Raw genomic sequence first — 19,833 nt, forward strand, 5'->3', positions numbered from 1 at the left:
CATACGAATACGGGGCGAGCATCGACCATAGACCCTTTTTTAGTATGCAAACCTTGTTGGTGACCCCAGCTCGGTTCCAACTACAAGTACATCCATTCCCACCTGAACTGCGAGAAAATGAGCATCTTTCCACGGTTCCTGACTTTCGAAACCTGCAATCATGCCAAACCCCACCAAAGAGGATTTAAACAACTTGAGGACACCTGACGAACATAGTCTACCACCGTACTCGCTCTACCCTGATGGCGTCGACAACAATCTGGCCGATGAAATAGGAGATGTTCAGGGTGAGATTTTGCAGGACAACAAGCCCTCATCTAGTTGTTTGAAATGAGACTTATCTTAACCAAGCTGATGGACGCATCGACGTCGATCTCGACTCCGTATTTGCCAAAACCCTTGCTCAAATCATCGAAGCTCAACAAGAGGACATCCACAATCCGCCACCAGACTACTTCGGCGAGCATGCAACGCAGCCTGAACCAGTGATCTGCGACATTCAACTCAACATTGTGATTCAAATAGTAGGTAGTCGCGGAGACGTTCAGCCATTCATTGCGCTGGGGAATGAGTTGCAGAAATACGGCCATCGCGTCCGCATTGCCACTCATGATGTGTTTAGAACCTTTGTGACAGAGTCCGGGCTGGAATTCTTTCCGATTGGGGGCAATCCGGCAGAACTGATGGCATTCATGGTCAAAAATCCCGGGTTGATTCCTCAGATGAAGACCCTGCGTGCTGGCGAGGTGCAGAGGAAGAGGGCTATGGTGGCTGAGATGCTCGACGGCTGCTGGCGATCATGTATCGAGGACGACCCAGTCACACAGGTACCATTTGTGGCTGACGCCATTATTGCTAACCCGCCCAGCTTCGCCCATATACACTGTGCACAAGCTTTGAGTATTCCGGTTCATCTGATGTTCACCATGCCGTGGAGCAGCACGAGGGCTTTCCCGCATCCTCTTGCCAACCTTCGTGCTTCAGAGATGAACCCCACAACTGCGAACTGGGTGTCATATGGAGTCGTAGAATGGTTGACCTGGCAAGGGTACGTGTTTTGGACGAAGGTGGCCGAGATCCAGGCTAACGATGCTCATTGTAGCTTAGGGGACGTGATTAACCGATGGCGGGCTGGTATTGACCTGGATCCGATCCCAATGTCGGAAGGACCCAGTCTCGCAGAGACTTTGAAGATACCTTTCACATACTGCTGGTCCCCAGCACTAGTACCCAAACCACGAGATTGGCCGGGTCACATTGGTACGTGCTTGACAATTGGATACAATATACGCGAACCGAATTAATAACACGCGGTACAGATATATGTGGGTTCTTCTTCAGAGATACACCATCATACAGCCCGCCCAGAGAGTTACTCGATTTCCTGCAGTCAGGCCCAGCTCCCATCTATATCGGTTTCGGCAGTATTGTCGTTGATAACCCCCAGCAACTGACGAGGACCATCCTCGACGCCGTCAGAAATCTTGGCGTTCGTGCTATTATATCACGTGGATGGAGTGAATTGGCGGGAGATTCTACCCAGAACATCTTCTACATTGATGATTGTCCGCATGAGTGGCTTTTTCAGCACGTTGCTGCAGTCGTGCATCATGGTGGTGCAGGTACCACAGCATGTGGCCTTGCTCATGGGCGGCCAACCGCTATTGTTCCTTTTTTTGGGGAGTAAGTCAAGTCCGGTGGGGTTCGTCAATCTACCAGCACTAACACGATATCATTTCAGTCAACCTTTTTGGGGTGACATGCTAGCCCGTGCTGGCGCGGGTGCCAAACCCATTCCCTACTCTCGCCTTAACTCGAAGAACTTGTCGGACGCCATACGACTTTGCCTCACACCGGGGGCAGCAGCAGCGGCTCAGCAAATCGCAACCAAGATGCGAGCCGAGTCTGGCGTCACTGCAGCTGTTCAATCATTCCATCGCCATCTGCCCTTAGAGCGAATGCGTTGCCATGTGATGCCTAACCAAGCTGCTGTATGGAAGTGTGTCAAATCGAAACGGAAAATCTGTCTATCCAAGGCAGCGGCTCAAATCCTGATTGAAAAGTCGGCGATCGACGCCAAAGACATTAGAAGGTCTGCTTATGCTTCCAAATATGCCTTGTGGATTTGAAGATGATCTGTCGAGTTGCTCGCATGCTGACATTATCCTTGAGCTAGTCATGAAGTCAACCCAATCTTCATCGAGAATCGCCGCTGGGATCCTCTCACCGGGTTGATCTCCGCCTCGACAAGTACAGGGTACGACATGCTCAAGTCGAGCGGTGGGATGCTCTACAAGCCATACAAAGAATACAAGCGGAGCCGCTCTCCTAGACCCCCTACAAACTCCACGAACAGAAATATGACCTCAGCTACGAGCTCCACAGCATCCATAGGGCACCGAAGCGCCGTCGAAATCAATCCTCAGTGCTCGAGAACGAGCGAGAAAAGCAAGGAGCTGCAGCCAAGTTCGTTGGTCACCGCAGGCAACGTAGCCGGTGCAACTCTGAAGGAATTTGGCAAGTTTACCGGTTCTTACTTCAAAGGTGTAGTGGTGGACATCCCGCATGCCGCAGCAGAAGGGTTCCGACAGGTCCCCCGGCTGTATGGAGAAGAGCCTAAGAATTATGGCACAGTGAAGGACTGGAAGTCGGGAGCTGTGATGGGTGGTCGAAATTTTGTGGATGGGATGGCCGATGGCTTCACTGGATTCTTCACACAGCCCATTAAGGGAGCCAAAGAAGAAGGGGTACTGGGCGCCATGAAAGGATTTGCGAAAGGTACCATTGGACTGGCGACGAAGGTCCCTTCTGGTAAGTGAATAATCGCTCGCTGCGCAAGCTCTGATTGCGCACTCGTATGATGGAGAAAGCTGACTATTTCTGGACGTAGCTGGAATCGGACTGGTGGCATACCCATTCCATGGCATTGCGAAAACGGTCGAAGGACTCGCCAAGTCAAAGACCAAGAAGCTCATCGTCAATGCTCGCCTTCGAGACGGGCTGTATATCGTACGACGATCTCATTTGACGCCGGAGCAAGAGGCGGAGGTTCTCCAAACCTTTCAGGCTCTTGCGCGCTCGATGATGGATTGAGGCAGATGCAGTTTTATCACAGACACATAGCATTTTGATCATATGGTCATGTCGCGACACGAGTCAGGTTTATGATAGGGAAAGAGCTTGTGCATGACCTTCATCACCCGACAACAGGCTAAAAGTCTTCCGAGCCCCTTGCAAGGGGACAGTGATGTTCTAGCCCAAGGAGGAAGTCATCGCCCGATCTGTGGTAGAAGCGAGTATCTTCAGCCGGACATTGCTCCCTAGCGCCCCGGCAAATAAATTAATCTCAATATCTTCAACTTCCTTCCGAACCACTCTTACCCAATCATTCTCGCGAATGTCTCGGCATGCTCGCTACTGTCAAAGCTTCATTTCACTCTTCACTCCACTCTTCTCGCTACAAAGGGTCAATCATTGCCCATTGCAAAGGAACGTGCCTAAACCAAGGACATCGAGGAGAATGCAACCTGTCGACGCGCTCAGTGCATGGGTTAGTCGAAAGTTGATCAATCTGGTAATTATAAAAGCCAAGTAAAGCCTCCTGCTCTCTGGGCAAAGTCAAGCTTCATCCTCCCGTGCACCATGAAGATCTCTCAATTGCTTTGCTTTGCGGGTCTGCTTGGCGCTTCTGTCGCGTCAAGCGGACTGGACAAAAGATCAACAGTGAGCGAAATTTTGACAGATATCGAGGACGCTACGACATGTGCTGCGTGTGAGGTGAGCAAGCTTTATCAGCAACTTTCACTGGTGGTCTTGAACAGTAAGCTGATTTGGCTCCAAGGCCCTGCTGGTTGTTCTCCAAGCGCTTGCTCACCTGGGCAACGATGACTTCGTGGATGTCATCACTGATGTTTGCATCTTGGCTAAGGTAGGTGAGTCTTCCATCGTCTCCGATCGATTTTTCTGATGGAGATAAGGTGGACGACGACGATGTTTGCGAGGGTGCAATCTCCCGTGAAGGACCTATTCTGGCCCACGATCTCCGTAACATGGATGTCCCTTCCAAGACAGCAGTCCTCTTTTGTACTACCATCTTTGGACTCTGCGACTATCCGGCTGTGGCCGAATACAATGTTGAATTTCCTTCTGCTAAGCCAGCGAATGCGTCTCGGCCTGCTTCAAGTGGAGAGACCCCTCTGCAAATTGTCCACATCAGTGACATCCACGTTGATCTTTCTTACGAGACAGGTGCCAAGTATGTCCTTCAAACCGACGCTTCCTATACCTCCACCCCCGCATCTATGCTGACCTTAGTCTCTTTTTAGCTACAACTGTACCAAAAATATCTGCTGCCGCCCGTATACCGCTTCAGATGAGCCTGGGTCGACGGACTATCCTGCAGGGGAGTATGGAAACCACAACTGTGACGCCCCTCTCACCTTGGAGGAAAGCATGTACGCAGCGATTCAAGAACTTGTCCCGGACGCCTCTTTCACAATCTTCACGGGTGACGTCGTTGAAGGCGCTGTGTGGCTGGTCAACGAGACTGAGGTAACCAATGACCTCAACGACGCTTACAAGACGCGAATGCCCAACTACCTCAACCTCGTCTACGGTGTCACCGGTAACCACGATACTGCGCCTGTAAATTCCTTCCCAACCTCGGACATCGACACTACCATCTCCAGCCAGTGGGCCTACGACACCCTGTCAGCCGACTGGAGTCAGTGGATCGGATCTACCGCTGCCAGCACCGCGGACGACTATGGCTCCTACTCGGTCAAATACTCGGGCGGCAACCTCCGCATCATCTCCTTCAACACCAACTTCTACTACAAGGAGAACTTCTGGCTTTACGAGCAGACCATGCTGAGCGACCCGAACGGCCAACTCGCCTGGCTCGTCAGCGAACTGGCCGCCGCCGAGACCGCCGGCGAGCGCGTATGGCTGATGGGCCACATGCCGATGGGCTCGGGCGACACCTTCCACGACGGCTCCAACTACTTCGACCAGATCATCCAGCGCTACGAGGCGACCATTGCCGCCGTCTTCTACGGGCACACCCACAAGGACGAGTTCGAGATTGCCTACTCGAACTACACCGACCAGACCGCCGCCACCGCGACCATGATGTCGTACATCGCCCCCGCGCTGACCCCGACCTCCGGCAACCCGACGTTCCGCGTCTACTCGGTCGATCCGGTCACCTTCGGCGTCCTCGACTTCACCGTCTACATCGCCAACATGTCCAGCCCCACCTACCAGGAGAAGCCCGTCTGGGAGAAATACTACTCCGTCAAGGAAACCTACGGCGCGCTTCTCGACCCGCCGGTCACCGACAGTGCCGCCGAGCTCACCCCGGCGTTCTGGCACAACGTCACCGCACTCTTCGAGAGCGACGACGCGGTCTTCCAGGACTACTACGCCCGCAAGAGCCGCGGCTGGGACGTCTCCTCGTGCACCGATGACTGCAAGACCGACGAGATCTGCCAGCTGCGCGCCGCCGAGGCGCAGTACAACTGCGTCACGATCACGCCCGGGATCAGCTTCAAGCGGAAGCGAGACACCGGGTCTAGCTCGTCGGTCGCGCAGGAGAGCCCGTGCGGAGAGTCGGTGGTGGGGAATATCTTCTCGAACTTCGACGGCGCGGTCGAGGCGTTGATTCAGGCTGCCCAGGCGAAACTGGGGTCGAGCTTCATGAACACCACTGTTAATTCAACAATTGTGTAATGTGCTGTGGCCATATAGAGCATAACAGGCATTGCAGAAGTGATCTACGGGTCTGGCTCACGCTTCGGCCATGGTCTTGGTCTGGTAAGCCATTTATGATGGTGCGGTGCGATCCTTGTGTGCCAAATGTATACTGTGATTAGATATCCGCCTACCATACTTGAACATTCTCGCTGTATTGGACAAATTGCTGCGTTCTACATCAATGCAAAGTTATCCTTGCAAAGTTCTATGTCTCAGCTATTGCTACCTATCATCTCGAAGTATACTAAACGGATGACTTCCTGCATGTCTCAATCGTTGCCCAATTCCACTCACTACACCTTAAGGACTCCCCGGGGTTCCTGTTCTGTCAGAGTTCATTGACGACATTGGCGTTTCATCGGTCTCAGCCACTTCTACATGCTCGACGTGGGGAGAGTCCTGTTCCATGCCACCGGAACCTTCCGGGCGATGATATGTCCACGCATGACCCGTGAGCAACTCCAAGTCTCGCGCGATGGCGCCCTCCTCATCTGCTAAAGCGATACGCTGTTTCCATGCATAGTCACTGTCGCGGGAGCTCCGATTCACACAGGACCGGAGGTCAACTAGAAACACTCGCAAGAAGGGGGCGCTGCTCGCGTCGTCATCCTCATCTGGGTCCGTGACATACCACACTTCCAAGTCTTTCAGACTGAGACGATCCGTTCGCACGCCCCATTCCTGAATCGTATGCACTATGTGCATGACATCGTCGCAGGCGGTACCCCAGAGCGTATCCGGCAAAGCCCGACACAGATTGCCCAGACTGCACCCTTCACGATACTGCTGCAGATACCCATGGCAGGTGCCGGTCTTGGTGAATCCCCCGTCGTCCGCCCTGACCTCCCACGTCGCCAAGACGCCGCCGTAGAACCGCGGGATAATCTTGCCCTCCAGCCGCCGCAGGCGGTGCCAGACCGCCAATTCGTTCGCCAAGCTCCGCTGCATGAGCCCCTCGAGGTAGATCTCCTTGTGCGCGGGCGCCCAGCTCAAGTGCTGGAAGCGCGGGTGCTCGTTCTGCGAGAGCAGGTCCACCGCGATGTGGCTGGCCTGCTGGCAGAGGTATTCGTGGTAGTCCCGCTCAACCGATGCCGCCCAGCGCGCGGCGTCGGTGTTCCGGCGCCCCAGCTTCTGGACCCGGGCCTCGGCCGCGCAGCGTCGGTCAAACAGCTTCAGGGACATGGGCGTGGTCATCTTCCCCAGCGGCGGGTCCACGTCGATCAGCAGCACACATGCCATCTGGCTCTCGACTTCGTACACGTCGAGGACTCTGGCGCTCATGACGGAGACCTGGTCTGCGCGGGGGCTGGTCGGGTGTAGTTTGATCTCCTGGCCTACATGATAAGGTAATTCGCTTCGCGGGGTCAGTTTGTTTGTTTTTTTTTTTTTTTGGTTTCTGGTGAGCTAGGACGAAAGAATTCTGGGTAGGCTTACTTTGGCTCGGCTGGATCCGGGGAGGTATCGAAGTGAACTTTCTTTGTTGGTTCCATCTGGATTGGGCCGTTGCCTGAATAGAATAGAGTGTTCGAAAGACTGGCTGATACAGTCAGGGGGTGATGATTGATAAGAATAGGTAGATGAGGTGAGGGGGGGGATGATTGAAGTTGTCGTTGATCATTGCAGTATCTCTGTTCTGGTTATCGGTGGATTTACTTGCTGCAGCGAAGGAAGTCGCGACCTGAGTCGGAGTGGTGGACTTACTCGCAGCCCAGTGGTATCCTATCCATCAGTCAGTCAAGCGCCCATCTACTGCTTCAACGATCTTGAACCTCAAGGACCTTCATCCCTGGCGAAATGTCCGTATGAGAGCTGACCATCGGGTGACTCTGATTAGCTCGTGGCGGAGGTATGCGAGATACGCGACAGGGCACTCACATAAGTATACCCGTATAGTTATCTCTGGCAAGCTATAGCAACAATATCTTTGAGGGAGAGAATGATGCAAACCGTCTTATACATAAGCAATTGTATCAGGCTTCCTGTGAGTGAGGTATATCACTGTATGTGTAAAGTGGTGTTTACAAGCGCGAAGTCTCTCTAAGACAATTTCGACCAGTTATAAGACTAGCACATACATGCGTCGCAATCACCCGAGACACCCAGACCGTACAGACCCAAGCCCCAAGAAGTGTAGTTGACACCCTCACGTGAAAACTGCAATTTCAGCAATGGTGACAACTCTCTCACTCGTTTCAACCTCACAGCTGCGGATGGAATGGCAGCCCCACTGCGATTGCGGGGCCTGGGGGATTTCCGTGCGGGGGGTTTCTTTACTTGCCAGTTCACAGCTCACACACTCGCAACCTTCCCTCAAACAACTCGATGCCTCTCCAAAGCAGCATCCTCCTTCCAACATGACGATCCTTCTAACCCAAAACCTGGGCAAGATCCGGGGGCGAGATAGTAACCAAGTGACCCAATTCCTAGGCATCAAGTACGCCACTCTCAACGACCGACTCGCAGATGCACAACTCATCGAAACTCGCGGAGGGGACGTGCTCGACGCGACCAAAGATGGGTAAGTCAATCAGGCCAACGGCTGGATTCGGATGGCAGTCTGACCAACAACGACTCCGCAAGCCCGACGGCGCTGTCCCCGTCGTTCGGATGCGACCTGGAGCTCAGCATCATCCAGCATACACTGCCCAAGAAGCCTCTCCCCCAGTCCGACGTCGACTGTCTGAACTTGAACATTGCCATCCCGAGTGACACCACGACCGATGCTCGTCTGCCGGTGTTTGTGTTCATCCACGGCGGCGGGCTGTTCATCGGGGCCAACTCCTGGCCGCAGTTTGATCTCGAGCGGCTGGTCGCGCTGTCGGTATCGAACAGGCTGCCTATTGTCGCAGTGTCCATCAAGTATGTCTGTTAGCCGGGCCGTGGGACGATGCGTGTGCTAATCAGCGAAGCTATCGACTGGGCATGTTCGGGTTCATGACCTCGGAGGAACTGCGGAACGCCGGCTACAAGGCCAACAATGGCCTGCGAGACCAGCGGGTGGCTTTGGCTTGGGTGCGCAGGCACATCGGTGACTTCGGAGGCGATCCGGACAACATCACTCTTGCTGGAATGAGCGCTGGCGCGGGTAGGTACAGAAACTTGACCTTTGAACGGTATGGGCACGGGTTGACCCAGCCGCGCAGCATCTGTCGCCTGTCACCTCGAGTCCGAAACGCCTCTTTTCAAACGAGCCATCATGATGAGCGGAAATCGCTTCTTCTCGCCCAGCCTACCCTACGGGGCTCACGAGCAGAAATACGAGCAGGCAATGGCGGCATTGGGCTTGGCGGATGCCTCACCCGAAGAACGAATCGGTGCCTTGCTGAAGACTCCTGGGGAAGAGTTGGTCGCCAAGGTTCCTCCGTCCCTAAGTCCGACGTTTGCAGTGGATGGAGACCTGGTTCCATCCGCGATCACTTACTCACAGCTGGCGGATAGGACCAACCACATCCCCAAAGGCAAGGACTGGTGCCAGGACTTGATGGTTGGAGATGCCCAGATTGATGTAAGTGACAATTGAAATTCATCCAGTCTGATGTCGCCCATGCTGAACCGACAGGCCAATATCATCCATGCCATTAGGTCTGATCTCAAGAACGGATGCGCTGAGCGTTTCTTCAAGAGTCTTGCAGCCGTCCTTGCCACGCAACCAGAAGTCGCAGAGCAGATCTCGCTCAGGTACGGCATAACTAAGGACTTAGATGACGAGCACGCCTTTCTTGCCATTCTCGAGTTCTTGAACGACGTTTGGATGTTCGCTCCCTCATTGGCATCTGCACAAGGCTGGAAGGGACGCGCATTTGTCTACTACTTCAACGAAGGTAACCCATGGGACGGCGCATGGCAAGGTCGAGCTGGGCACATTCTGGACCTTGCCTATCTCTTCCAGAATTTCCGTGAGTCTCTGTCGCCTGCACAGCAGAAAGTCAGCTCTGCGATTGCGGAGGACTTTTTCAAGTTCTGCCACGGCATCCAGCCGTGGCCTCCGGTTGTTGACGGGAACCTTGAGGGTGGATTTACTGCTCGAGTATACGGCCCTAGCTCGCAAGAACCTGCGATCCAGCAAGTCGACCAACCTTTTGGCGGGAAAAGCCAACGTCGCTCCACAGTCTTTGACCTCGGTGACAAGATCTCTCTTGATGAACTATCGAGAATCGCTACCATGTTCACTGCAGGGCAGTAGTTGAACGACCGCCCTTGTAAATCATGTAATAAATAAAATTATAGCTCACTCCAAATAAACAGTCTATCGCTGTCGCTCGTAAAATGCATCCCAACTCCAAATGCGCAGTGTCATTATATACCGCCCCCTTGGGGCGATGTCAACCGGACTGGAAGTTCATGCTATACCCGCCGGTCTTGGGGTCCTGGACGAACTTGAAGTTCTCGGTAGAGAGACCAAAGGGCTTGAGAATCCCATTGCCCAGCTGAGTTTTCTCCAATTAGCACAGACATGAAACAAAGACCACCGAAAGGCCGACTTACATCTTTCAGCTTGCCCATCATCTCGGCCATATCCTTCTCACGGGCCTGGGCGATCCGGTCCGGCAGGTCGCGCAAGCCCTTCTGCACGACGCGCCGATCCTCCGGCGGGAGGTTATCCATGGCCGCCAGCGCCTTGTAGTCCTCCTCGGCGCCCTGCAAATTCGCCCAGCCGCCGAGCTGCATGCGGGCGCGCGCGCGGCGCATCAGCGCCTTCGCGCGGATCCGCAGCACGTCGCGCGTCGTCTGGTCCCGCTCCTGCAGACGCTGCAGCTGCGCCTCCTCGGCCTCGTGGTCGTCCCCGGTGATCTCCACGACCGCCTCCGCCGCTGTATCCGCTGTCCGGCTTGCCTCGGTGTTTGTGGTCGTCGACGGCAGCACTTTCTCCAGCCGGTCGAGACACGCCGTCGCCGCGTCCACGGAGGCCTTCCAGTCGTCCAGCTTCAGGTAGCAGGCGGCCATGTTGCTGCGCAGCACGGCGACTTCGTAGTCGAGGTAGTTGGGGCACGCGGCCAGGGCGCGGTCGTAGCAGGTGATGGCGTCGTCGTAGCTGGCGGCCGTGAAGAGCTGGTTTGCTTCGGCTTTGAGGGAGCGGGATTCTTCGAGGAGTTTCTAGGTATTGGGTCTGTTAGGTTTGGATGTGGTGGTGGTGAAGGTAGTGGTGGTGGCTGCACTGACCGTCTCCTCGTCGGCGGGGAAGCGGGCGTCGTGGAAGACGTCCTCTTCGTCTTCGCTGTCGCTTGCATTTGCTCTGGTCTCGTCTTTGGACATTTTGAGGATGGTGTAGAGCTGTGCAGGGGGACTCTGCTTTGGATCTCCTGATTGTAATGGATGGACGGTCCCGCCGCGGCGGTCGGCGAGTGGGCGGCGGGGCGGAGAGCAGCAGTGCCAGCCTGAGGCAGAGATTTGTTCCCCCCCCGCTAAGTTATCGATAGCCGATATCGAATCATTCTCGCAAGTGCGGAGAAATCGCTCCCCTCCCCTCCATTCCATTCCTTTGCCTGTCTTTTGACTTTCAGCATTGCTTTCGGGAAACTGACCAGCACAGTCCAGTCCACCATGTCTGCATCTACCCCTGAGTAAGTGCGCCCTCACACTGCCAGCCTTCCTTCGGCCAATTGAACCCACGCTGACGCTGTGCAGATTACCCCGCGTGCGGGCATGTCTCTTCGACATGGACGGCCTCCTCATCGACTCGGAGGACATCTACACCTCGATCACCAACACCGTGCTGCAGGAGTACGGCAAGCCGTTACTGCCGTGGTCGATCAAGGCCCAACTCCAGGGCCGCCCTGCACCTGAAGTACGTCTCCCTGTCCCCGTCCCCGTCCCCAAACAAACCACCACCACCACCACCACCACCAAAACTAACCCCACCCCTAACCTCAACCAAAAGGCCGGTCGCATCTTCCACGACTGGGCGCAACTCCCCATCACGCAAGACGAATACATCGCCAAGATCACGGCGCTGCAACTGGAACGCTTCCCGACCACCCAACCGCTTCCGGGCGTGGAACGCCTCCTGCAGACCCTGGTCGCCACGCAGTCCACGGCCTCCCCGATCCACATCGCGCTGGCCACCTCCTCGCACGCCAAGAACTTCCACCTCAAGGCCTCGCATCTCGGCAATTTGTTCGCCGCCTTCCCGCCGCACCAGCGCGTCCTGGGCGATGATCCCCGCATCGGCCGGGGGCGCGGGAAGCCGCTGCCCGATATCTATCTGCTGGCGCTGGAGACGATTAATTCGGGCCTGAGAGAGAAGGGGGAGAGGGAGATCACGCCGGCCGAGTGTCTGGTCTTTGAGGATGCGGTGCCCGGTGTTGAGGCCGGGCGGCGCGCGGGCATGCAGGTGGTTTGGGTGCCGCATCCGGGGCTGTTGGAGGCGTATCGTGGGCGCGAGGAGGAGGTGCTCGCGGGGTTGACCGGGGAGCATAAGGAGGAGGAGAAGGGGGCGGCGGAGAAGGAGGCGGAGGAGTTGGTCGCGGCCCGCGAGGGCCAGCGCAAGGATAATGGGAATGGCTCGCCGGGGAAGTTGGGCGATGGGTGGGGGGTGTTGTTGTCGTCGTTGGAGGATTTCCCCTACGAGCGGTTTGGAATCGTGCCTGCGCCTGCTGCTCAGTAGATTTGGGGAGTGTTTGTCTAGTGGGGGTGATTCTGGTAGAGAGTGAAGGGGCCAGGCGGAGAGATCTACGCCGCTGCGAGGGGAGTGTAATTGATCGGGTTTGCATTAAAGAATAACTGCATCAAGAACGAAAGAATAGCAACTTGAAAACCAAAACGAGTCTCTGCAATTTCAATCTGGGCACAGGAAGGAAAGACAACACCAGCAAAAAGAAACCGTACTTTCGTCCCGGAGAGCCTTGTCATCTGTACATCGCTGCCAATGGGCCTTGCCTCCTACACCGAGCCTTGGCGTCATTCTCGTAGCGATCGTCCTTGCGTTCGAAAAACCTCTACACCTGGGCAATCATCGCGGGCTGTGTCCAAGACACGAAAGATAAAAATAGAGCAGGGCAGGATCACATTCAAACGGAGCGCCTATCATTCCTCGTCATCAAGGTCCGTCCGTCCTATGGTGGATGGGGAGCGCAGGTCTGGCTCATGGCTCCCATCCACCATGGGACGGACAGCCCTGTTAAAAAGCAAAGAAGCAAAACACCAAATCGCAAAGCATAACCACCAACTCCTAAACCCGAGAAAAGCAAACGAAAGCAACGCAAGAAAGCAGAACTGAATAGCAAGTAACGAAACCAAAGATCAAAAACCACAATCGCAGAATCTGAACGACAACCTCAAAAGCGAAACGAAAGCAAAACCTGAACGACAATCTCAGAAGCAACAGAAGCAAAGACGACAAAAAGGAAAGGTAGAGATCCAAGCACCAAGATGTACTGGACTGGATGTACGTTAGTGTACCGGATGCAAGCAAGCTACTGCTTACGCTTGCGGCGCGGAGAATCATCCTGAATGCCCGCCTCCGCCTGCTTGCGCTTTTTGATATCCAGAAAGACACCCTCAACCCTAGCACGCTCAGTTTGGGGCAGGGCGGCTCGAGGTGGAGGGGCAGCTGCATTGTTTTGAGGGGCAGCACGTCTAGGCGCAGGGCTTTCCACCCACGCGCAGACCGCAGGGTCCACTCCCTGCAGATAATCGGTGACGCCCTCTTGGCAGGGGGAGATCGTAGGGCCTGCATGCCTTCTGCTCAGATCGATCAAGGGCATGGGGACGATATAATCCGGGAGAGGACCCAATGCATTCGTGCTGGTGTGGGAGTTGCACATGTTCGGATCAGCAGCGTCTCGGCCCATGGCTTTCTGCATCTGTCCGTGCTGGGGGCGTTGGATGGTGCGGCCCGCGGGCACGAGGCTGTTCTGCGCCATAATCATGCGAGGATCGACGGTCTGCATGTTGTTCTGGGGAGGAGCTGCCATATTGCCCTGGTTGAGACCGTTCAAGGACTGGATGTTTGGCTGGAAGTTGTTGCCCTGTGCCATGTTGCCGCCCTGTGCCATGTTGCCGCCCTGTGTCATGTTGCCGGGATCAACGTAGGCTGGGTCGATGGGCTGTGCCCCGAAAGGGACCAATGGAAGATTACCCATCCAGGGGTCCAGAAAATCCTGGAGGCTTCCGGGCATCGCATTGTGCGCAGCAGGGGCTGTAGCCATGAAGGGGAGGTGGGGGTCCGCGATGGGGAACAGGGAATCCGCGGCCGCGTTGCCTCCAGCAGTAAAAGAGGGTTCACCCATGAGGTTTTCAAGATCGTCCAGACCCATTCCTGCCGGAACAAAGGCGCCTGCAATGCCATTCTGCACAGCGGAGTTGGCCACAGGTACCTGGGGAGTGCTGCCGTTGGCATTGGTGGCGCCATTGCCCTTCTCCGAGGAAGGTCCCGCGGTCGCGAGAGGAGGCGAGGTAGGCGGGCTTTCCAGGTCAATAGACTCATCTACAGATTCTTCATCGTCCGCGGAGTACTCATCGTTGTCGAGAACGAGTCCCTCTTCAACGAGTCCCTCTTCAACGAGTCCCTCTTCAACGGGCGCCTGGCCCAAGGCTTGAGCTATAAGAGCCTCCTCCTGTTCCTTCTTGAGGGCCTCCTGTGCCGCACGAATCAATTGAGCCTTCTTACGGTTCACGTGTTTGTTTTCGCGGACGCGGTAAAGGCTGCCAACCGGGTCCTCCACGAGAAGGTTCATGTACTCAGGATCAAGAATGTGCTTGAGCACAGCCTTGTGGTAGACCAGGGCCTCCATAATCTTGGAAAGTCTATCTCTGAAACTCATCCATTTGGGCGGAGTTGGGAACTTCAAATAGTCATAATAGAGGAGCTCTGGACCGTTGGTATTGCGACGAATCAGTGCTTCCTGCGAGTCGGTCTGTCAGAATGATCCCCTAGAATTTGCATTGCCTGAAGGAACTCTTACCAGTAGCTCCCAGGCGGCTTTTTCCATCACATGCCTGGGGTGCTCGACGCGGATCCAGCTTTTCAAGGCTTTTGTGCCGTCCTGCGCCCAAGAATTGTCCATCATCAAATCGGTCAACGCCACCACGATAGCCTTCTTGGCCGCGTGCGTTTTGGGGATAGTATCGTCGACCTCGATGTCGCTATCGGCCACGTGGTCAGCACGCGCCTCCCTCGCGGAATCATATATGGTGGCCTGTGGTATGTCGTTGGTTGGGTTGAGAAGTCTGTCGATATCTGGGAAGTTTGCGGGGCGAACTCCGCGGGAGTTGGGATCCAAGGAGTTCCAAAACTTTTTATCTTTAACCTTGAAGCGCTCCGGCTCAGGAATGGGCCCCGGTTCACTCTCTGGCTCAGGGGATGATTCCTCCTTCAACTCAGCTTCCTGTTTACCATTGCGTTTGCCGCCTCTGCCGCCTCTGCCGCCTCTGCCCCCTCTACCCCCTCTGCCCCCTCTGCCCCCTTGGCCTCTCCGAGTAGACTTGCCCTTGTTCTTTACCCTGTCGCGTTTGGCCCTCATCGCGTCTATCTCTTTCTTGTTAAGCTTCGCCCTCTTGGTGGGTCGCGCAAGGTCAGCATGACGATCAGCCAGCGAGCTTGAGCCATCAGCAGCGATGCCTAAGCCACTAGCGACGTTGTTGGAACTGCTCGATGGAGTTGTTAGCTCGATGACTAGTTTCTGCTTGGTCCCATGTCATGGGGGAGTGGCATACCTCTGAACAACAGCGTTCAACGCCTCATAGTTACGCTTTCTGCTATTTTCTATTGCCTGCCGGAGGATTGCGTTGGCCGGGACGCGACCAAACGTCTGAGCAGGAGCCAAGGGCGGAATTTGCCCAGCTGATGCTGGGTTAGCCTCAGCCATGAACGGGTTCGACGCCACAGAATACCAAGTCCCGAATGGCAAGTACTCGGCATTGCTACCACCCGCGAATGCAGAAGTACCTTGAACCCCAAACATATCAGAGTTGCCGTACAGCACACTACCGGGATCCTGATGACCAGGCTGCCCGTAGTCGCCTTCCACATTGTGTGAGGAGCCGCTGGCGACCACTTGCTGCAATGCGTAGTTTGAATTCGGGTGGACTGGCTCCGATGACGACTGGGTGCCGAGCTCCACCGAAGGGTTCGTTGGAATCATTTCAGCAGGCCATTCCTCGGCGTCACTGACATCAGTGATGTCAATAATTCTAGCAGAGCTGCCCCAGTGGTTGGGAACTGGTTCATTGGGCTGCACGGGCTGAGCAGTTTCAACGCTCTCAGCACTGTTTGTCCCACTTCCAGTATGTTCAGTGGCGTTTGGGCTGCTTGTGTGGAGTTCATCACCATTAGATCCAGCCTCGTCTGGGAGAACCACGTTAGTAAGCGGCCACGCTGTAAAATTGGGGTGCAGCCAGTCATTACCATAGAAAGAATCAAACAATTCAGCGATTCCCCTCTCACTCACGGATTCACCCGTAGCGTTGAGCACATCGTTGTCACTGACAGCAGTCCCAAGACTTTCATTGATGAAGTTATCAAAATTCTCATCGGAACCGCTGGGGTTGAAAGAGTTGACTTCCAGATCGCCAGGCCCATCCGCTCTGCGTAGTATTAGCTTGGATAATTCTTTTTCCAAAAGATGTCGAAGACTTACTGCATAAGGAACAGTTCGGAAGATTCAGAGGGTGTAGTGTTTTCGTTGTTGTTGCTGCCGCCATCGAGGTTGAAAGGGTCAATATCGAGATTGCCAGGTGCATTCGCCCTGGGTGTGTCAGCCTGCATAAATCTCTCCCAGAAGGTGTCGAAGACTTACTGCAGAAGAGATGCTCCGAAAGATCCAGAGGGTGTATTGTTTTCGTTGTTGTTGCCGCCATCGAGGTTGAGAGGGGCGACATCGGAATTACCAGGTCCGTCTGCCCTGCGTAGTATTAGCCTGCAAGATTCTTCTTCCAAGATCTGTCGAAAACTTACTGCAGAGGAGATGTTTCGAGAGATCCAGTAGGTGTGGTGATTTCGTTGTTATCATCACTGTCGAGGTTGATAGGCTCGATATCAAGATCGCCGGCTCCATCGAACCTGCGTAGTGTTAGCCTGGATGAATCTGTCCTCGAGAGCTGTCAAGGACTTACTGCATGAGAGACGGTCCGGACGACCCAGAGTGTGCGGTGGTTTTGTTGTTATGGGTAAGACTGTGACGCTGTCTGAGCTGTCTGACAAGGCTCAGACGCGCCTTGCAGCGCTTGAGGATCTTTGATCCCAGCATTTGAAAGTCCCGTTGCTAAGCAACGTTCTTACTGTTGTATTCAAGAGAGAGATTTGATAAGTTGAGATGAATGTTTGAGATACGAAAAAGGAGATATGTAAGATGGTGAAGTTATGTATTTCACTTTGTGAAGATGGTTAGAGAGCAAAGACGTGTTCACACGCTCGAAGAAAGCAGAAGATACTGAAGACTGAGAGAGGGTATGTGCAAAGGGATACGGATTCAAGATTATGTACCTGAAGGTGTGATAATCTTGAGAAAGTTGGTGGTGAAAGAGAGGAAGATGGAGGGGTTGGAGGAGAGGAAGAAAGAACGAGGGGAGAAGAGAAGGGAGGGAGATTAAATAGTAGGCCTGAGATTGAAAAGAATTTTGGGGTGTGTTAGTGAATATCAGGCTGGGGGGATTTTTTAAATTATCAACACATTCACCCAATGTTTGAGGTTTCAGGTATGATGGCTGATCCAAATTACCCCTCTGGTAGAGCAATATTCACTTCTAACACAAGAGCTGCCACCAAAGACCGGTTGGAACAACGAAATAGGAAAACTTCGATGGGGTCCCTCCAAGCCTTGGACGATTGCTATTATCTGCGTGCGAGAAATAGAGGTCGAGCCATATTCCAAGGTTGTTTTGTGTTGGGCAAATTGGCTGACAAGGCGCTTTCTTGCACACTACAACTCCAGGTTGATAACTTTAGCATCGAAGCGTAGCCATGGCCAGGCTACAGTAGCTTCGAGAAGATGCTTTTCATATCTGATTAATGCTGAACCTCGCCTATATGTCTCAGGTTTGATACTCACATCAACTCGTCCCCAAGCTGTGCCTCGGCGAGGTAGCCTGATGTTGGCCTTGAGTCCCAGGGTCCGATGTTCGAGTTGATGAGATCTTCTTTCGCTGACGCGCCTCAGTCCGTGACTGAATCGATCTCGTTGCTATCGTTCAAGAACGGCATATACCAGACTTTTAGACTCCTGTCAATCTGCGAATTAGAAGGCGGAATGCCGTCGTCAGGTTCGTCTGCAAAGTATCTTTGCCCTGAGGTTGTTGCAGCCACATTGCCCAAAGGATGCACCACAGTACTGCTTACTGACTCTACATGATGTTAGCATAGAATCGCGCGACATGCTGCGGCAGCAGCAACGCAGACTCACCATCATGAGCCTTCCACTCCCACTTCGGCTCCTGTGCTCCAGGATTATAGGTGGGGTTCTGCCAAACTCGCATGCAGCCATCGGTTCCTCCCGCCCAGATCTCATGCGAATCTCCTTGGCCCGTGGCCACCACGTCGATCTTCATGCGTTGATTGGTGAGAGCCTTGCGCCCTTGCAGCCACCCGAGCAATTGGCCGGTCACTCGGATATCATAGACCAGGACGCCATCACTTTTGCGTTCAGCGACATACAGATACCTGCCACAAGGACTCCATAACAGTTGCGTGATCCCGCGCCCTCCTATGTGAGGATCTGCCTCTGTTTTCGCAATGCTGAACGTTCCCAGAGATTGCCCGCTTCCGTGCGAGTCATAGAGCCCGACGTGCCGGGTAAATGTTCCTGCAGCAAGGATGCCTTGTGCGCTGGGATCCACGGCCAATGCAGAAACGATGCCCTTCATGCCAACACCACCGCCCACCACTTGTTTGCGCTTACTTGGTATAGTAGGCATCGTCGTGACAGGCCCATCGTTCCCTGGCCGCGAAACATCAAAAAGGCAGATGAGGCTATCAGATCCAGTGAGGAATTGAGTGCCTCCTAGACTGGGTGGGTAAATCATTGAGTGCGGTGTAATGAAAGCCTCTGTCATGGGATTGACCAGAGAGTAAGACGCCATTTGCATTGGCGCCAAAGCCGATGCCAGTCTGATGGGGTGGTCTCTCACGGAGGAGAGAAATAATGTGGTGGAAGGGTCCTGGAGAGAGAAGAAGGGGTACATGGCTGTGGCATAAATCGGTTCCGCTGAGGCCAGTGTCGAATAAGGCGAGAGGTGGATAGGTGATGGTCTCTCTTCGAGTAAGTCTGGTGGCCTACACATACATTATCAACTCATGCGCTTGTAGTCCCTGAGTCAGAAGATACTGACAATATATAGCTCCTGATATGATGGTCTGTAGAGTCTGTCAACAACGTTGTCCCATCAGCGGACCTGTGACATCATTAGCCGTGAGTTCGAGCTGGCAGAACAAGAGTTTGTGCATACCATTCGGCACTTTTAATGATGTTCGAGTCAGAAAGTCTTGAAGCTGCTTGCGAAGTTCCCCCCGTCCGGCCATCTTGTTCCTGGCTGGAGATATGTGTCTCCGTTCGTGGACTCTGCTCCTCAATTCCTGCCTTACTTGAGGTGGCTACACAGAGAGGCTGTAAAGTGGTAGACTCATACTCAATCATCTTCCCGATTTGAAGCTCAGGGCCCGCTTGGGATCGGGCTAGGATGTGTTCGTGATTTCGTGATAGGGTATAATTAAGTAGGAAACATGCTAGAGGCCAAGCAGGCCGGGTCGATTCTGAATGATTCCAATCTCAAAGTCTAAGAGATCCAACGCCTATGTGGCTTAGCACACGGAATAAAGGGAAGCACTCGCTTCCAGCGAGGTATTGATATACGGAAGACGCGCTGGAAGAGGACAGATGGATGCAGCCTCCCTGGCTGGAACAGGAGTGGTAGAATTGCTAGTGGACGGAGACTGATGACCTTCCCAAGTGAGCGTGGAAGTACTAACGAAGCCCAAACTATAAAGTTAAGACAATTCTTGAAGCTTGTACTATGGAGGTCAGTACCTTAGACTAGATAGTAAAAGTGAGGTCTTCAGATGTGATTTGGTTATCAGATTCCGATAAGCCAAAAGTGAGCTGGGGCACGTCAGGGTCACGGGATCCCGGAGAAACTTGCCGGAAGTGA

General features: G+C 54.1%; 9 protein-coding genes across 9 annotated transcripts; 5 read left to right on the forward strand and 4 right to left on the reverse strand.

Annotated features, from left to right (window-relative positions):
* Positions 1–130: 130 nt before the first annotated feature.
* BO86DRAFT_340553 (putative sterol glucosyltransferase) lies at positions 131–3,117 on the forward strand. The gene is made up of 7 exons (XM_025669052.1): positions 131–287; positions 352–1,048; positions 1,103–1,260; positions 1,320–1,683; positions 1,742–2,092; positions 2,177–2,811; positions 2,891–3,117. The coding sequence occupies exons 1-7, from the start codon at positions 161–163 to the stop codon at positions 3,091–3,093; spliced, it is 2,535 nt and encodes an 844-aa protein (XP_025526878.1). The 5' UTR covers positions 131–160; the 3' UTR covers positions 3,094–3,117.
* Positions 3,118–3,160: 43 nt separating this feature from the next.
* BO86DRAFT_432330 (acid sphingomyelinase) lies at positions 3,161–5,880 on the forward strand. Its single transcript, XM_025675793.1, has 4 exons — positions 3,161–3,777; positions 3,842–3,928; positions 3,978–4,255; positions 4,326–5,880. The coding sequence occupies exons 1-4, from the start codon at positions 3,643–3,645 to the stop codon at positions 5,728–5,730; spliced, it is 1,905 nt and encodes a 634-aa protein (XP_025526879.1). The 5' UTR covers positions 3,161–3,642; the 3' UTR covers positions 5,731–5,880.
* A 174-nt stretch (positions 5,881–6,054) lies between these two features.
* Positions 6,055–7,385, reverse strand: BO86DRAFT_410530 (uncharacterized protein; the record flags this gene model as incomplete). The annotated part of the gene is made up of 2 exons (XM_025674507.1): positions 7,189–7,385; positions 6,055–7,108 (listed from the first exon to the last, which is right to left on the reverse strand). The coding sequence occupies exons 1-2, from the start codon at positions 7,242–7,244 to the stop codon at positions 6,055–6,057; spliced, it is 1,110 nt and encodes a 369-aa protein (XP_025526880.1). The 5' UTR covers positions 7,245–7,385.
* Positions 7,386–8,108: 723 nt separating this feature from the next.
* Positions 8,109–9,937, forward strand: BO86DRAFT_314884 (putative carboxylesterase; the record flags this gene model as incomplete). The annotated part of the gene is made up of 5 exons (XM_025668068.1): positions 8,109–8,272; positions 8,335–8,613; positions 8,664–8,839; positions 8,898–9,259; positions 9,419–9,937. The coding sequence occupies 5 exons, from the start codon at positions 8,109–8,111 to the stop codon at positions 9,935–9,937; spliced, it is 1,500 nt and encodes a 499-aa protein (XP_025526881.1).
* A 139-nt stretch (positions 9,938–10,076) lies between these two features.
* BO86DRAFT_419680 (uncharacterized protein) lies at positions 10,077–11,007 on the reverse strand (the record flags this gene model as incomplete). The annotated part of the gene is made up of 3 exons (XM_025675138.1): positions 10,077–10,181; positions 10,240–10,848; positions 10,915–11,007. The coding sequence occupies 3 exons, from the start codon at positions 11,005–11,007 to the stop codon at positions 10,077–10,079; spliced, it is 807 nt and encodes a 268-aa protein (XP_025526882.1).
* A 196-nt stretch (positions 11,008–11,203) lies between these two features.
* Positions 11,204–12,510, forward strand: BO86DRAFT_340565 (haloacid dehalogenase superfamily protein). Its single transcript, XM_025669053.1, has 3 exons — positions 11,204–11,315; positions 11,380–11,539; positions 11,633–12,510. Exons 1-3 carry the CDS (start codon positions 11,296–11,298, stop codon positions 12,356–12,358), a joined length of 906 nt encoding a protein of 301 aa, XP_025526883.1. The 5' UTR covers positions 11,204–11,295; the 3' UTR covers positions 12,359–12,510.
* A 101-nt stretch (positions 12,511–12,611) lies between these two features.
* On the forward strand, positions 12,612–12,978 carry BO86DRAFT_389952 (uncharacterized protein). The gene has a single exon (XM_025672265.1). The coding sequence runs from the start codon at positions 12,620–12,622 to the stop codon at positions 12,968–12,970; it is 351 nt and encodes a 116-aa protein (XP_025526884.1). The 5' UTR covers positions 12,612–12,619; the 3' UTR covers positions 12,971–12,978.
* A 188-nt stretch (positions 12,979–13,166) lies between these two features.
* Positions 13,167–16,940, reverse strand: BO86DRAFT_456860 (uncharacterized protein; the record flags this gene model as incomplete). Its single annotated transcript, XM_025677187.1, has 8 exons — positions 13,167–14,597; positions 14,658–15,339; positions 15,409–16,069; positions 16,139–16,278; positions 16,332–16,439; positions 16,491–16,595; positions 16,649–16,753; positions 16,807–16,940. The coding sequence occupies 8 exons, from the start codon at positions 16,938–16,940 to the stop codon at positions 13,167–13,169; spliced, it is 3,366 nt and encodes a 1,121-aa protein (XP_025526885.1).
* Positions 16,941–17,748: 808 nt separating this feature from the next.
* Positions 17,749–19,737, reverse strand: BO86DRAFT_119083 (uncharacterized protein). Its single transcript, XM_025665994.1, has 4 exons — positions 19,135–19,737; positions 19,018–19,080; positions 18,093–18,961; positions 17,749–18,033 (listed from the first exon to the last, which is right to left on the reverse strand). The coding sequence occupies exons 1-4, from the start codon at positions 19,320–19,322 to the stop codon at positions 17,846–17,848; spliced, it is 1,308 nt and encodes a 435-aa protein (XP_025526886.1). The 5' UTR covers positions 19,323–19,737; the 3' UTR covers positions 17,749–17,845.
* Between the last annotated feature and the right edge of the window lie 96 nt (positions 19,738–19,833).

Source organism: Aspergillus japonicus (assembly GCF_003184785.1).
Source record: "Aspergillus japonicus CBS 114.51 unplaced genomic scaffold BO86scaffold_30, whole genome shotgun sequence".
Lineage (NCBI taxonomy): Eukaryota > Fungi > Ascomycota > Eurotiomycetes > Eurotiales > Aspergillaceae > Aspergillus > Aspergillus japonicus.

Excerpts from the sequence above, each read along its gene's own strand:
- BO86DRAFT_340553 (XM_025669052.1), top strand. The coding sequence starts at position 161 with ATGCCAAACCCCACCAAAGAGGATTTAAACAACTTGAGGACACCTGAC. Across the intron at positions 1,684-1,741 it reads ATTGTTCCTTTTTTTGGGGA|TCAACCTTTTTGGGGTGACA; the intron begins GTAAGTCAAGTC and ends ATATCATTTCAG. Across the intron at positions 2,093-2,176 it reads GACGCCAAAGACATTAGAAG|TCATGAAGTCAACCCAATCT; the intron begins GTCTGCTTATGC and ends TCCTTGAGCTAG.
- BO86DRAFT_432330 (XM_025675793.1), top strand. The coding sequence starts at position 3,643 with ATGAAGATCTCTCAATTGCTTTGCTTTGCGGGTCTGCTTGGCGCTTCT. Across the intron at positions 3,929-3,977 it reads ATGTTTGCATCTTGGCTAAG|GTGGACGACGACGATGTTTG; the intron begins GTAGGTGAGTCT and ends GATGGAGATAAG. Across the intron at positions 4,256-4,325 it reads TCTTACGAGACAGGTGCCAA|CTACAACTGTACCAAAAATA; the intron begins GTATGTCCTTCA and ends GTCTCTTTTTAG.
- BO86DRAFT_340565 (XM_025669053.1), top strand. The coding sequence starts at position 11,296 with ATGTCTGCATCTACCCCTGA. Across the intron at positions 11,316-11,379 it reads ATGTCTGCATCTACCCCTGA|ATTACCCCGCGTGCGGGCAT; the intron begins GTAAGTGCGCCC and ends GACGCTGTGCAG. Across the intron at positions 11,540-11,632 it reads AGGGCCGCCCTGCACCTGAA|GCCGGTCGCATCTTCCACGA; the intron begins GTACGTCTCCCT and ends CTCAACCAAAAG.
- BO86DRAFT_389952 (XM_025672265.1), top strand. The coding sequence starts at position 12,620 with ATGGGCCTTGCCTCCTACACCGAGCCTTGGCGTCATTCTCGTAGCGAT.
- BO86DRAFT_119083 (XM_025665994.1), bottom strand. The coding sequence starts at position 19,322 with ATGATTGAGTATGAGTCTACCACTTTACAGCCTCTCTGTGTAGCCACC. Across the intron at positions 19,081-19,134 it reads ATCATTAAAAGTGCCGAATG|GTCCGCTGATGGGACAACGT; the intron begins GTATGCACAAAC and ends ATGATGTCACAG. Across the intron at positions 18,034-18,092 it reads GGAGTGGAAGGCTCATGATG|AGTCAGTAAGCAGTACTGTG; the intron begins GTGAGTCTGCGT and ends AACATCATGTAG.